General features: G+C 35.3%; 1 protein-coding gene across 1 annotated transcript in view; it reads left to right on the top strand.

The window, feature by feature from the left end:
- Nucleotides 1-14,769, top strand: part of GOLM2 (golgi membrane protein 2) — a 110,151-nt gene that overhangs the window by 31,187 nt on the left and 64,195 nt on the right. The window contains exons 2-3 of the mRNA XM_037054427.1: nt 9,373-9,427; nt 13,597-13,699. Coding sequence (XP_036910322.1) covers nt 9,373-9,427; nt 13,597-13,699 — 158 coding nt within the window. The remainder of the gene's footprint in view (nt 1-9,372; nt 9,428-13,596; nt 13,700-14,769) is intronic.

Consider the following 14,769-nt stretch of genomic DNA (forward strand, 5'->3'; position numbering starts at 1 on the left):
GATAGTTGTGAGTTCGTTGTCATCTTACTGTTCATAGTTTTGATCTTCTTCCTTTTTCTTAGATAAATCCCGTTAACATTTCATATGATAAGGACGTGGTAATGATGAACTCCTTTAACTTGACCTTATCTGAGAAGCACTTTGTCTGCCCTTCCATTCTAAATGATAGCTTTGCTGGATAGAGTAATCTTCGATATAGGTCCTTGCCTTTCATGACTTGTAATACTTCTTGCCAGCCCCTTCTTGCCTGCAAGGTTTCTTTTGAGAAATCGGCTAACAGTCTAATGGGAACTCTTTGTAGGTAACTGTCTCCTTTTCTTCTGCTGCTTTTAAGATTCTCTTCTTATCTTTCATCTTGGGTAATGTAATTATGATGTGCCTTGGTGTGTTTCTCCTTGGGTCCAATTTCTTTGGGACCCTCTGAGCTTTATGGACTTCCTAGAATTCTATTTCCTTTGCAAGATTGGGGACATTTGCCTTCATTATTTTTTCAAATAAGTTTTCATCTTCTTGCTCTTCCTCTTCTGGCACCCCATGATTTGGATATTGGAATGCTTAAAGTTGTCTCAGAGGTTCCTAAGCCTATTCTCATTTTTTTTGAATTCTTGTTTCTTCATTCTGTTTCAGTTGGATGTTTTTTTTTTCCTTTTGTTCTAAATCGTTAATTTGAGTCCTGGTTTCCTTCCTTTCACTGTTGGTTCCTTGTATACTTTTTTTTATTTCACTTTGTACAGCCTTCATTTCTTCCTCCATTTTGTGAATGAGCTCAATCAATTCTATGAGCATCCTGATTGCCAGTGTTTTGGACTCTGCATCAGTAAGGCTGTCTGTCTCCTTGTTACTTAGCTTTTTCTAGAGTTTTGATCGGTTCTTTCATTTGGGCTCCATTTCTTTGTCTTGGTGCATCTGTTGTGTTATAAGGGGGTGGAGCCTTAGGTAGTCAACAGGGTGGTACACTCCTCTTTGGTGTGTTGTGGTGCAGTCTGTGGGGGAAGGATGAGAGAGGGAATAATGCTGCTCACTTGCTCCACTCTAGCACCACTTTCCAATGAATTCTCCTGTGAGACTGGGGGTTTCTCCTGCCTTTGCAGCCCCCACAGTATTTTTCAGCTAGAGGTTTTGCATCTTTGATTTCCCAGTCAGCCATGCCTAGCCCATGCAGTTCGCTACCTTGCTGTGTGTTCTCTCCCCACTGGCTGCCCATCTCTTCCCTTCATACTTGTCTGGATGAATGTTTCTTTAACTCTTTGGTTGTCAGAGTTTCTTGCAGTTTGACTTCTTGGCAGTTCTGGTTGTTTATTGCTTTTAAATTGGTTGTTATTCTTGTTTGGGTTGTGCAAGAAAGCAAAGCGTTTCTACCTATACCTCCATCTTGGCCAGAATTCCCTGGATGGCTCTTACAAATTACATTTCTCTAGTCCGCATGCCTGTTCCAACAACTTTCAAGCTTTTACCCTTCTCAGACTTCCCCTCACTCCTTAACCCCTATTTAAACTACTTTTCTTCTTCCTCCAGCCCAGCAAGTGATCTTTCTTCTGCTTGTCCAGAATTGCACAGGAGCTGATAAAGCTTTCACTGCCAAATCTATAGGCACACCCACATCTCTACTCATATGTCTTTCCTATTTGTTTTCAAGGACCAGTGTCTTCTGTTCTCTGTATCCAATTTTCTCCATCTTTTCTAAGACCTTATACTATTATTACTGCACTGTCCTCTTATTTCAATCTATCTATACTTTCTCCTCAGCACTTAAAAATTACTTGTCTTTCTTACCCTTCACAGTCAAATTTCCTGAAAAGAGAATTGTCTTTGTTCAAATCTGCATTTTCTCTTCCTACTTCTCATCATATTTTTACCCAGCACTGTGTGTTTTTGTCTCCCATGACACCAAGACTTCTGTTTTTCTTCTGTCTCTCAGTTCTATGTATTTAGTCTCCTTTGCTGGTTTCACCTGTATTTGTTGTTAAGTGTTATATTTCATAGTTTTCTGTCTGAGATCCTCATCTCCTCTCCTTCTGTTCTCTTCCTAAGTAATCCTATTCATTGCTTCCTAAGCAATCCTATTCAGAAAACTTCGGTTATGCTGGTGACTCTAAAATGTGTACCATTTACCCAGACCTCGCTTCTGTTCCTTGTATGTTGCTGTATTTCTAGGCTTTCTACATAAATATTTTCTTGTGACAGAATGAATGAATAAACCAACATTGTAGTGATTCTTTGTGATTCTTCTGAACAGACCAAGACTAAATACTTTGTATACTCAGGCCTAGCATATAGTGAATATTCAGTAAATGCTTTATAAGTGACTGAAGAAAAATGAATGAGTGAATAAAAAACTTTGTGGTGATTCATTATAGCCAACCAAGACCAAAGACCTTGCTTATTCTTTAAAAATATAATAGTATAGTTTCAACCAAAGCTTCCTTAAGGAGAGACTACTATCTTAACATGTCAATAAGACTTGCATGCGTCTTTGGAATGTTGACTGAATAATATGTGTGCAGTGAAAGAGTAGTTAAGAAAACAAGGTTAGTCACCTACCTGGTCTAGTATATACACAGTGATCATGAACGTAGACTCTGGTCTGAGACTACTTGGCAGAATATATAGAATCTACTGGAGGCATATAATAGAAGACACAGTTTCCTCATCTGCAAAATGGACAGCCTACCTCACAGGGTGATTGTGAGAATTAAATACAGTCACACTTATAAAATACTTAGCACAAGAGCTGGCACAGAATAAGCATTTAATACCCATTAGTTATTTTAATGACATTCCATTTTGATTCTGCTGATATAGATGCCAGCCAGAGATATACTTTAGATGAGTAATCGCTAAGCCTGGCTGCTTATCAGAATCACTTGAACTTTAAAAAAAAGATTCCTATCCCATTCCCAGACTACTGAATCACACTGGAGTGGAGTAGGGGAGGCAAGAATTTATGTTTCTTAAACCTCTCCAGGTAATTCTGAACATCAGCCAGGTTTGACAGTTATGTTACAGAAGACAAAATTGTTTCTAGAAATCATCTGAGCATGAGATATAATCAGGAAAAATATATCTATCTGATGTGGAGATAAAGGAGCCAGAAAAAGCCAATTATATATAACCTTTGGGGTCCATGGTCATCATTGTGCTGATTACCCAAGAGCAGGTCATAATGAAAGTGAAGCATGCACAGCTGAGCCATTGTCAAGGTCCCAGAATGAAAAGAGAAGGAGAGCAACTGAGATGGTAACAGCTGCCAAAATTAATTCAGAGCAGCTATGTAGGATGGGGAAAACATTAAGAGTTTCAGAAAGAGGTGGTAGAAATATACAGGTTAGGTTTTAGGTAATGGAGAAAAAAGATTAGAGGAAAATAAATGAAGTACCTGTGGATGAGCAGGAAGTGCTATAGGAAAATATCAGAAGAAGGTTATTTTTACTGGGAAAAAGAGAGAGAGAGAGAGATGAACATGTGCCTAGAAGACTTAAAAAAGAAGAGGTTTTAGGAAGGATAGTAAACACATTTTAGGAGATTAACATGGGAAAGGTCAAAGAGAGCTTAGATAATCAGCTATAATAGATGGATTCCAAGTCCGAGAGAAGTAAGTGTTACAGAAGGAGAGAGGTAAAGCATAAGGCAATGAAGTTGATAATTAAGGGGAAGTAAATGAGTTCAGAAAAAGTCTTTAAGGATAATTAGAATTATACAAATGTGGATAAAGTACAACTTAAGGTAGGAGATTATATAGTACAAAGAGTATGGAATATAAAATCTAGGGAATCATTCAGCAAACATCTGTTGTTTGTTGGTGTCAGGCAGTGTGCCTAAGGATGGACACAGGGATGGAGAGACAGTTACTGTTCTCATGGAATTCTCATTTCTGATAAACATTATGGGTAGAAATGAAACAGAGGGACAATCTTACTGAAAATAAGTCTTATTGAAAATAAGACTGCGTGCCCTGGCTGGTGTGGCTCAGTGGGTTGAGCACCAGCCTGCAAACCACAGGGTCTCCAGTTCCATTCCCAGTCAGGGCACCTGCCTGGGTTGTGGTCCAGGTCCCCAGTGCGGGGGCCTGTGAGAGGCAACCATACACTGATATTTCTCTCCCTCTTTCTCCTTCCTTTGCTCTCTAAAAATAAATAAATGAAAATCTTAAAAAAAAAAGAAGACTGTGTGTGCCCTGGCCAGGTAGCTCAATTGGTTAGAGTGTTGGCCTGTGCATCAAAAAATTGCTGGTTTGAACTGGAAAGCATTATGCTGAGTGAAATAAGCTAGATGTTGAAGGACAAATACCATATGATCTCACCTTTAACAGGAAGCTAAACAACAAAACAAACAAGCAAGCAAAATATAACCAGACACTGAAATAGAGAACAGGCTGACAGTGACCAGAGAGGAGAGGGGAGAGAATTTCAGGGGAAATAGGGGAGGGATTTAGGGGAACATACATAAAGGATACATGGACAACAACTGAGAAGGGTGGAAATGGGAGGGAGGGGGGAGCATGGGGTTGGGATGGGATGGGAATAATAGACAGAAAACTGTACTTGAAAAATAATTAAATAAAAAAATTTGAAAAAAAAAGTTGCTCTTTCAATTCTGGTCATGGCACATTCCTAGGTTGTGGGTTTGATCCCCATTTGGGGCATGTATAAAAGGCAACCAATTCATGTTTCTCTCTCACATTGATGTTTCTTTCTCTCTTCCTCACTCCTCCTCTCCCTCTCCCTCACTCCCCCTCTCTCTCCCTCTCTCCCCATCCTCTCTCTCTAAAATCAATAAACATATTCTCAGATGAGGATTTAAAAGAAAGTAAGACTGTATGTGAAAACAGAATGTTTTATTTTTGAAAGGACTGAATATGAAGCTCTTCCCAGTAAACTCTGGGACCAGGCAAGGCATTTTGAGTACTATGGGTTTTTTGAGGATATATTGGGTTGGCCAAAAAGTCTGTTTAGTTTTTTCCATAAAATAAAAGATACATTTTTCATTTTCACCAGTAACTTTATTGATTTGGATATTTTGAGTATGTTGGCTATCTCCTGCTGTTGGCTTCTAGTGCGTAAAGGCCAGGGGTGCCGCTAAACATCTTCCAATGCGTAAAAGGATTATTTGGCTAAAATGTCAGTAGTACCCAGAATCTTTGCAAACCACTTTTGACATGTTTGATCAGTCACAGCACCTTCCCCGAACACTGCACAAATCTTTTTTTGCATTTCAGTTGTGTTTTTACCTTGTTTGAAATAATAAAGCATAATATACCAAAAATGTTTTGTTATCTTATTCCATCTTCAGTATTAAAATGGCTACACAAAAATTCACCAATTTTGGTAAATTTTGTTTTAACACACACTGATACAACAGCTGTCACAATAAAATCTTACAAAATTGTTTCCAACAAAGTTAAAGACAACTAAGCACTTACTAGAGACCTGGTATAGAAAAAATGTAATGGACTTTTTGGACAACCCAGTATTCGAATCTAGGTTGAAGTCTATCTGACCATAGATGTAAATTATAAATTAGGCAAAATGAGACTGTTTGGGAATGTATATGTCTGTCTGTCTGTCTACTTATCTGTTCATGTCTATTCATCCACATCTACCCCTCATCCTAAAGGGAATTTGAAAGGGAAAATAAAGTAATTACATGGTATCTTTCTTGCATATTGTAAATAAGGATATTTTGGGAAAAGTCTGAAAGTAACCAAAAAGGGACCTATGAAACCAGACCGTGAGAATCCTTTTATAAAATAAGGATTAAATAATTCTTAGAATTTATGTACTGTTACCTGCCTGGAATATAGTTAGAAATAAAAAGAAAGAAAATATTCATATAGCATTGTCAGTTCAGCAGAGAGTGTATGTGGCAAAGCGAAATGTCTTTCTTTCCAATCGTGGTATAGTAAGAACTCTGATTTCTTAATGACTGAGTTTTGGCAGAGTCATTTAGAAGATGAACAAACTTCTGTTAGGACACAAGGAAATTCAGACTATGAGAAGGAATAATCAGAAGGCAAGCCAAGCTTCCTTTTGAAGGTCATAAGATGGTAAAAGTATTAAAAGAAGAGAAAAGAGTTAAAGTCAAAGGAGTTAAAGAACTAAAGAGACCTATCTATATGCAGAAATGATTAATGCAAAGAAATAAAACACAAACTTGAAGAAATTGGAGCAAATGTTAAAAATTAGAAACCAAATGGGAGAAGTCTTTATAAACAGACTCAAGATCGTAGAAAACATAAGATTAAAGCCAAAATTAAGCTGTTGTTTTTACATGTCAGTAAGTGTCATGGTAAGTGAAACCACATTCAGATGTCCTTAAAAGGACAACATTGAATGTTAGAAGAATTCTTTATTAAACCATTTTAGAAGCTAGATAAGAACTTGGGGGTGGGGTATACGTGTGCGGAGAAAAGGGATCAGATGCCTGTAATATTGCAGTGTCAGAAAAGATATTTAGATAATTTAGTAGCAGACATCTAGATTCTAAAATTGAGCAACATAATAAGATTACTATAGCTGAAAGAGTACTTCTGGGTTTAATTATCTGCCAGCTAGGCTCTGTGGCATCTTCAAGCAAATCCTTGGCACCTCTGTTCAAAGGCGTATGTGGAAGGTGAGGTAACTAACTAGTACAATGAAACTAGTGTTAATAGGATGTGAGAGAAATTGGGAAATGGTACCTGCTGATAATACTAAATACTGATTATAAAGTTTTTCTGAGAATCCTGTTGGAGAGATTGACAGGAATAATAGAGAACATGAGATGCCAAGAGAACAATATGCTTTGAGGGGTTCTGAGAAACTAACTGAAAAATCCTTTATGGCAAAGGAATGGGGTGGGAAATAAGTTCATTATACTTGGATTAATAAAAGGCTTTTACTGAAATATGCTATGTTCTTTTAACACCCTGTAAAATATATTGTTCCAGACCACCTTTTGAAATGTGAGGATTTTATGTATGAGCCGTGGGTATTGGTGTCTCCATTCTCAATAAAGAAGATTAAAAAGAAAATAAAAGTCATAAGAATAAAGCAGTTCTGTCCATATAATCCTTTTTTTATTTTTGTAGTCTGTAGATTGAGTTTTCTCTCCTCCATTAAAAGAATTTATAAGTGTGTGAGGATATAACAAAAACAGTCCAGGAAAACTGAGGCCACTCATAGCCTTGTATTCAAGGATACCATCTCTCTAGCAATTTCAAAAGCATGTTTAGAATAAAGAATGCAGGGGGAAAAGTACAGAGAAGCTGGAATAGCCTCATAAAAATGGGTAAAAAACAAAATAATATAAATTTGTTTAAAACAAGAATAAAGTATGGTTGTGTTTTTTGGAGGAGCAAAAATGCAAAAAAAAATTGATCATGAAAATAAAGGAAATGGGAAAGTAGGCTAATTAGAAGTTATTAGAGAGCATACTTATTGATTAACTGATCTTATAGCTGTTGGTGTTAGTTTTTTCCTGCTGCCTCTGCACCTTTGCATCAATAATCTCATTTCCTTGGTTTTAATTGCCATTTTTATGCTAATGACTCCTAAATTAATGCCTGAGCTTCAGACCTACTTATCCATCTTCCTACTGAAGATCTCTTGTTGGGTATATCACAAGTGCCTCATGTTCAACAGGTTCAAATTTGAAAAAATCATCTCTATACTTCTCCCTTCCACTCCAAATCTGTTTCTCCTGTGTTTCCGTATTAGGAATATTGTAATCTTATTCATCTAGCCCCCCTGATTTAGAAATGTAAATATCATCCTTGATGTTTCTTCTTTTATTCCTATATCTGATTAATCAGCAAGACCATTCTTCCCCTTTGATAGCTCTCGAATACGAGGTCTGTTCGTAAGACGTCCAGCCATTGTTAGTGTCACAAGAACAGTTAGCATGACATTGATGTAACCTGGCAGTCAAGGAAAGTGGACTGGAATGCACATGTGTGAACAATGATGCCTTCACTGTACTAGTCAGTGAGGGCAGTAGACGCCATTGAGTGAGCGTGTGTCATGTGTGGCCATTGCATTCAAAATGACTGAGCAAGTAGAGCAATGAATTTGTATCAAATTTTATGTTAAGCTTGAACATTCCTCTGGAGAAACTATTCATTTGGATGATTTAGAAGGCTGCAATGAGTGCAGAGCAAATAAAAGTGGCATAAACACTTCAAAGATAGTCTAGAATTTGTTGAAAGTGAGCCACGTTCTGGAAGGCCTGCAACAAGCAGAACACCTGAGAATGTTGAATGTGTATGGGCTGCAATCAACAAAGATCAGTGACTGACAGTGGGACAACCAGAAGCTGACCTGGGGATTCCAAAAACTACTGTGTCCAAGATTTTGACGCAGGATCTTGGCATGAAACATTGTCCTATGTGCTATGTTTCTTATATCTGCTTCAGTCAATGTCTCTATTCTTCATATTGCATGGCTGGACACTTTCTGGACAGACCACATGTATATTTTTCTCTCTCTTGAAATTCTGTTAGTTTAGACCAGGGGTTGGCAGACTTTTTCTGTTAAGGGCCAGATAGTAAAAACTTTAGGCTCTGTAGGCCATATGGTCTTTGTCACAATCACTGTATGTACAAAGCAGCCATAGACAATATATAAGTGAATGGATGTGGCTGTGTCCATTCAGACTTTATAGACACTGAAATTTGAATTTCATATAATTCATGAAATTTTACTCTTCTTTTGATTTTTTTACCTTCTGTTTAAAAATATAAAGCCTCCTATGGGAGATTAAGTTGTAAGTCATGTAAATGCCCGATCACTATATTTTACACCTGAAACTAATATAATATTGAATGTCAAGTGTAATTGAAAGATTAAAAAAATTAAATGTAAAAACCATCCTTAGCTAGCCATCCTTTGGCTTATAGGCCATCGTTTGCCCACCCCTGGCTTAGAACAACATTTTCTGTCATCCAAAACATAGCAGTAGTCTATTCTAGAATACAGTGACCACAGCAGTGAATCCTATGTAATATCTGTTATTCTATGGAAGCTTGATAAGCATTAATTACTTTTGAATTGACATTAATTGATTCAAACAATTCTATTTAAATACAGAGTTAGTAAGAGGTCTCTTCTGGTTAGATTTTGGGAAAAAGCCATACCATTAAGCAATATTCAACTGAAAGTTTAAAACTTTTGAAAGTTGTTACACTATATATTAAGTAAAATTAATATTCTTGTGCAAATTTAAAATGAGTATTACAAAATCAGAATTTATCTAATCTTTTGGAAAGTGATGGTATACATATTGATACTGTAAGAATCTTTTGCATTTATGATCAAGCTCAAAATGAATGTGAGGAAAAATGTAAGTATGAGCAGAGTTATATATTCTTTACTAAAATGAGAACTAAATTTTTTTCAGGTTAAACTACAGAGCAACATATCATATCAGATGGCAGACATACATCATTTAAAAGGTAAGAAACTTAGTTACAGATTAAAGATGAAGTCACTAAATGTCTAAAATTCTCAACAATTATGAATAGTAAAACAGGTAACTGAAATAAAGTTTTTGAACAAAGCTTCTCTGATGGCAAAACATTTATCTTTTTGTTTTAAGATATAATAAATTTAAATATTTATTTAAATACAATAAATGCAAATTAAAATTTGAGGCCAGCATTTTAATCTTATGCTGTAAACAGAGTTCATGCAATGAAATGTTGATAACAGAATCCTTAAAGAATAAAAACAATAATAATAAAGAATCCTCAAAGAAAATTGAACTGTAGCTTCAGAGGCCATTAAATTTCTAGGGAAAAGAAAAGAGATGATCCCTCTGTACTGTGTCCAGTCTGCTAAAATAATCCATTCAGGTTTAGGGATGCTTTGGACAGGTCCTCCAAGCTTAAAATGTTTTAGATTCCCTGGGAACAGAATGGAACCTAGGAAGGTATATTTTTTCATTTAGATGAAGTGGTAGGAGATGACCACAGCTTTTATTGGAAGTAATACATAAGAAAAACAAGTTTTATGCTTCGTTTACATTACTTCACACCACCACTGTCCTATGGAGTTTGGGGTGGGTCTAAGGACCACTCTTCTTCTCTTTCACACCCTTTGGTTACAATACTGTGTATTTTAAAACTTTGTATGCAGTGACTTTAAATTTATATGTATGGGTAATACGTGCTCTCTAATTTCATAAATATATCTTTATTCTATAATCATTTTGAATCTCTTTAGATAGAACTGGATAATTTATTTTTATCATCCTCTTGGAGAAGCCAGCCCTAGATGACTTTGTAATTTAGTGAAGTTTTGCTTTCATCTAGCAAAACTATTAGGAAGTGTCACTTGTGTGTTGTAATCCAAAAATAGGAATCACTATATTTTTACTATCTGTGATTTAGAACAGCTTTGCTTTTCTATTAGAAATTTGCTCCCTGGGTGGTCACACTTTTTGTTGCATTTGTGTCCACATTCTGCTCTTTTTGACGCACAGGAGTGCATTAAGATGCTACAGAAGATGCCACACCGTCAGTGCTGCCTCCAGCTTGCAGTGTTTACAAATGATTCTGTTTGTTATCAAAGTATATTTTGTATTACATTTTAGTATGTCAGTTGAATAAGAAATCTTGTGGCTTCTGCTAGTATATGTCAAAGAAAATGATGGCCTATGTAACTGAGTAAAAATCTTTATTGTACCATATGTGTTGAAGTAGATCTTGAGATGTTTTGAAATTTTATGATACTCAGCAGAGAAAAAGGCTTTGTTTGAACTCACAACTCTACAACTTTTGGTTTTATTAATGTGACTTTGCTCTGTGGCAACTATTTGTACTGAAACAAAGTTCTTGATAAGTTGACTATAAAACCCAGATTTGACTAGTTTCATTGAAATTAATATGAGATATAATAGAATTAATACACACTAAAGCCCTTAAAAATCTTTATAATAGTTAATATTCCCATGGAAATGAAAGGAATAGGAGTTGATTTTTAATTCCTGATAAATTAATATTCTAGTATATGCCAATTTATTTTGAATAACTCACCTTATTTTTATGCTTATTACTGAAACAAATTTGAAATCAAAATATTCCAGAAGTAAACTTTTTTTGCTTGAAAAGCTGATCCTAGGCCACCCCTTTTAACTATATCCCCAGTTTTTGAAGTTAAGTTGAGGGAGTATTGCCATGTTTCTCTATAACATACCCTGGTATTACTGTCTGAACCTCCTGCACAAGCAGTCATAGACCTAATCTCATGCTAACTTACTTTCTCCGGGAATCCTGCTGTGATGCCCTGGGGTAGCCACACGAAACTCAGAGTGTCTTTGGGGGGAAAGATGGAGTGGCAATCAGTTGAAAGTAAAATTGTTATATAGGAGATTTTTGTCTTTAGTTTTGCTTTCTCTTCTGTTTACTTTCTCTTTTCAAGCCTTTGTTTTTGCCACTGAAAACACTAAATTAGTTTTCTGCTTTATAATCCTTACCTTTGTTCAAATGGAAAAGAATCTGTTACTTTACATGGACTGGAACTCACTTATAATGATGTTTTATTTTTCTTTGTCAGTAGTATTTTAAGCCTTTTATCTCCATTTAGAAATGAAACCTTTATTTCCTGATAAAGGAATTCAAATATTGTTAGAAGCTTTGTGGAGAGGCAGAGAAACCATCCTAAATCTTGAAATCATTCTAAAGCCTCAGATATATATACTCATATACCTAAGTTGTTACATTGCATTAACTTTTTAGTTCTAGAACCTTTTCTGCCTGACCACAGATTCTTTAAACTGGCTGACTCTGTAAGCTATAAGGCTTTTTGTTACTGCTTGCTGCTGGGTCTCATTGTCTCTGTAGACTCAACACCCATAGCTGAGGCCAAAGTTTCTGCTACCTCTAGCCCTCTGTGTTTTAAGACATGGGGCCAGACATAACACAAGCTGAATGTGTTATTCAGGGATACCTGGCCTCAGATTGGTTAAGTGTACAAGCTCTCAATTATAAGATGAGTAAGTTTTGGGAATCTAACATACAGTATGCTGATTATAGTTGACAGTACTTTTTATGTACGTGAAAATTGCTAAGAGAGTAGATCTTAAATGTTCTTACCCCCCAAAATAAATGGTTCTTATAAGAGATGATGGAGGTGTTAGGTAATGCTACAATGGTAATCATTTCACAGTAAGTGAATCAAATCAACATGTTGTGTACCTTAAACTTATACAGTGTTTTATCTCAATGAAAAAAACATTTAAATAAACAAAAAATGTGGTTTGAATATGTAAACAGTTATTAAATACAAGCATTTTATGTGAATCATTTCTTTTTCATACCTGATTATTATATTATACAGTAGCTATTATTATGTGTATTGTTAAACTTTTTTCTTATATGCCTCAGCTAATATTCATCTGACTTCAAAGTTTTTATTTGTTGTCATTGCCACAGTTAGGATTTCACAATAAAATCTAGAAAGAGAAAAAAATTGCTCAGATTTCCACCACTAAACATAATTGCTGATATTTTTTACCTTATATTTCTGTGTAATTATATGTTTATATATTTACTTTATAATATATTCAATATGCATTTTATATTTATGTAATACATTTAATATTTATATCAAATATGTATATATCTTTAATATTCTATATGCCTATATACTTATATGTAAATATATGTTTACATCTGCTTTTTAAAAACTTATATCCCAAGTAGTTTTGGAGTCCCTTTAAAGTAATAAGACTAAAAAATCTGTAAGCCTTCATGAAAGGTAGATGTTTTATTTTACCCATAATATTGGTACTTCTGGGTAGACATTATATTTTAGCCTTAACAGATGTTGCTTATAGAGAATATGTCTCTGTCCTCATTTGTAAAAATTAAGACTTTCTTAACTACTGCTTTTGCTTAACTGCGAAGGCTGTTACATAATTTTTTAATTATCTAAGAAAATGATACTTACCTTCTCTGGCTGAATTTGTTTTATTTGTAGGATCAGATGAAGAGAGAGTGGCTCTAGAAGATGTAGGCCCACTGATTATGGATAAATGTTCACAAAAGAACATCTTGCCCAGCTTTTAATTTACTTTCCAGTTCAAAATTTCATATCATTCATTATAACTAAAACTTTCAGCCCTTGTCCAGAAATTATGAGCTTTGAAATGGAATTTTTGTATATGTGGACCTAGCATCAGTAGCAGAACTAGAAATGAGATGTAAAGTGATTAGCACCTAAGTTGGGAGTCAAATGGGATTTAAAATGAAAAAGAAACCTTGAATTATATACCCATAGCAAACATATCAAAAAAATATTATTTTTCCACCTACTTTTATAGAGCAGATAGTTTTAAAGAGGTAGGTAGAGTTTTTTTGTACTGTTTTTACAGCTTACGTGTCTAGATAATGTGAAAAATGTGTAATATTTTAATATTTCTGATTGATGTGAAAACTACTAAGACTATCTTGTTTTAAAAATAAATTTATTTGCCCATGCACATGTTATAAAAGGCAATTAAATGGGATGCTAATTACATAATTTAACTGAGTAAAAAATTGAGAAATATATATAATTTTTTAAAATCCCACAACTTCTCACTTTGAATAAATTCTGTTCTTTTGATTCTTTGTGTGCCTAGAGCAACTTGCTGAGCTTCGTCAGGAGTTTCTTCGACAAGAAGACCAGCTCCAGGACTACAGGAAGAACAGTACTTATCTTGTGAAGAGATTAGAATATGAGAGGTAAGGTGCTACAGTCAACAAATATTTATGAATCTGAAATATCTGTCCAATTTTAGACAATTCATTTTTTTCATTTCTGGCTTGTGTCTCTTTTTGTTGTTGTTGTTGTTGTTTTCTTAGGTCTTTTAAATTGGTTTTCTATTGTCTTTCTCTTGAAGTCTTTCTCTTTTATTTTGGTATGTTTAACACTATGAACATTCCTCTTACAAGGCATGTTGTGTCTGGTCCTGTGAGAGAAAATCTTGCTTGGTTTTACTGAATTAGATGTGACAAAGACTGAAAGGATATTAAGTGTCCATGATTCTTGTAGAGAGACATCCAGAAGATGGAGACAGTACTGGGAGGTGTCCTCAGAATAGCTGAGGACTGAGTGCCAGCTGCTTCTCCTGCTGTTTACTTCAGGCTCCTTGTTTACACTGCTACACTTAGTTGGTGATGAGGTTGGGGAATCTCTTAGGGGCTTTTCTAGCAGCCACTCTTTTTTTAAATGTTTATTTTTCTTTATTTTTCTTGTTGACGATATTGCAGATGTCCACATTTGGCCCCATTACTCTTTTGCCCCCCTCCTCCCAGGCCGTGCTTCCCCTTCCATCTAGCCATCACCACAGTGTTGTCTGTGGGTTATGCATATATGCTTTTTTGCTAATCCCTTCACCTTCTTTCATCCAGTCCTCCCCATCTCTCTCCCCTGTGATAGTTGTCAGTCTGTCCCATGTGTCCATGCCTCTGTTTCTATTCTGTTCCTCACTTTATATTGTTCATTGGATTCCATGTGTAAGTGAGATCATATGGTATTTGTCTTTTTCTGACTGGCTTATTTCACTTTAGCAATCACTCTTTAGAAACCTTTATTTCATCTTTAATCGATTTTAGAGTAAAAGGTATTTTTAGGTCTACACACCAAAAATTAGAAAGATTCACCATATTTTAAAGTATAATTTATCCATTTCTGTTTTCTTACTCTTGTAGGTTATCAATATGCATCTACTTACATATATGTATTTAGACCTAACAGTATTCAGTAGTTTTCCATATACCTATAGGATTAAAGGTTTAACATATTTAGAGGC

The sequence above is a fragment of the Sturnira hondurensis genome, unplaced genomic scaffold (assembly GCF_014824575.4).
Source record: "Sturnira hondurensis isolate 20B ecotype Veracruz unplaced genomic scaffold, ASM1482457v3 Scaffold0008196, whole genome shotgun sequence".
Taxonomy (NCBI): domain Eukaryota; kingdom Metazoa; phylum Chordata; class Mammalia; order Chiroptera; family Phyllostomidae; genus Sturnira; species Sturnira hondurensis.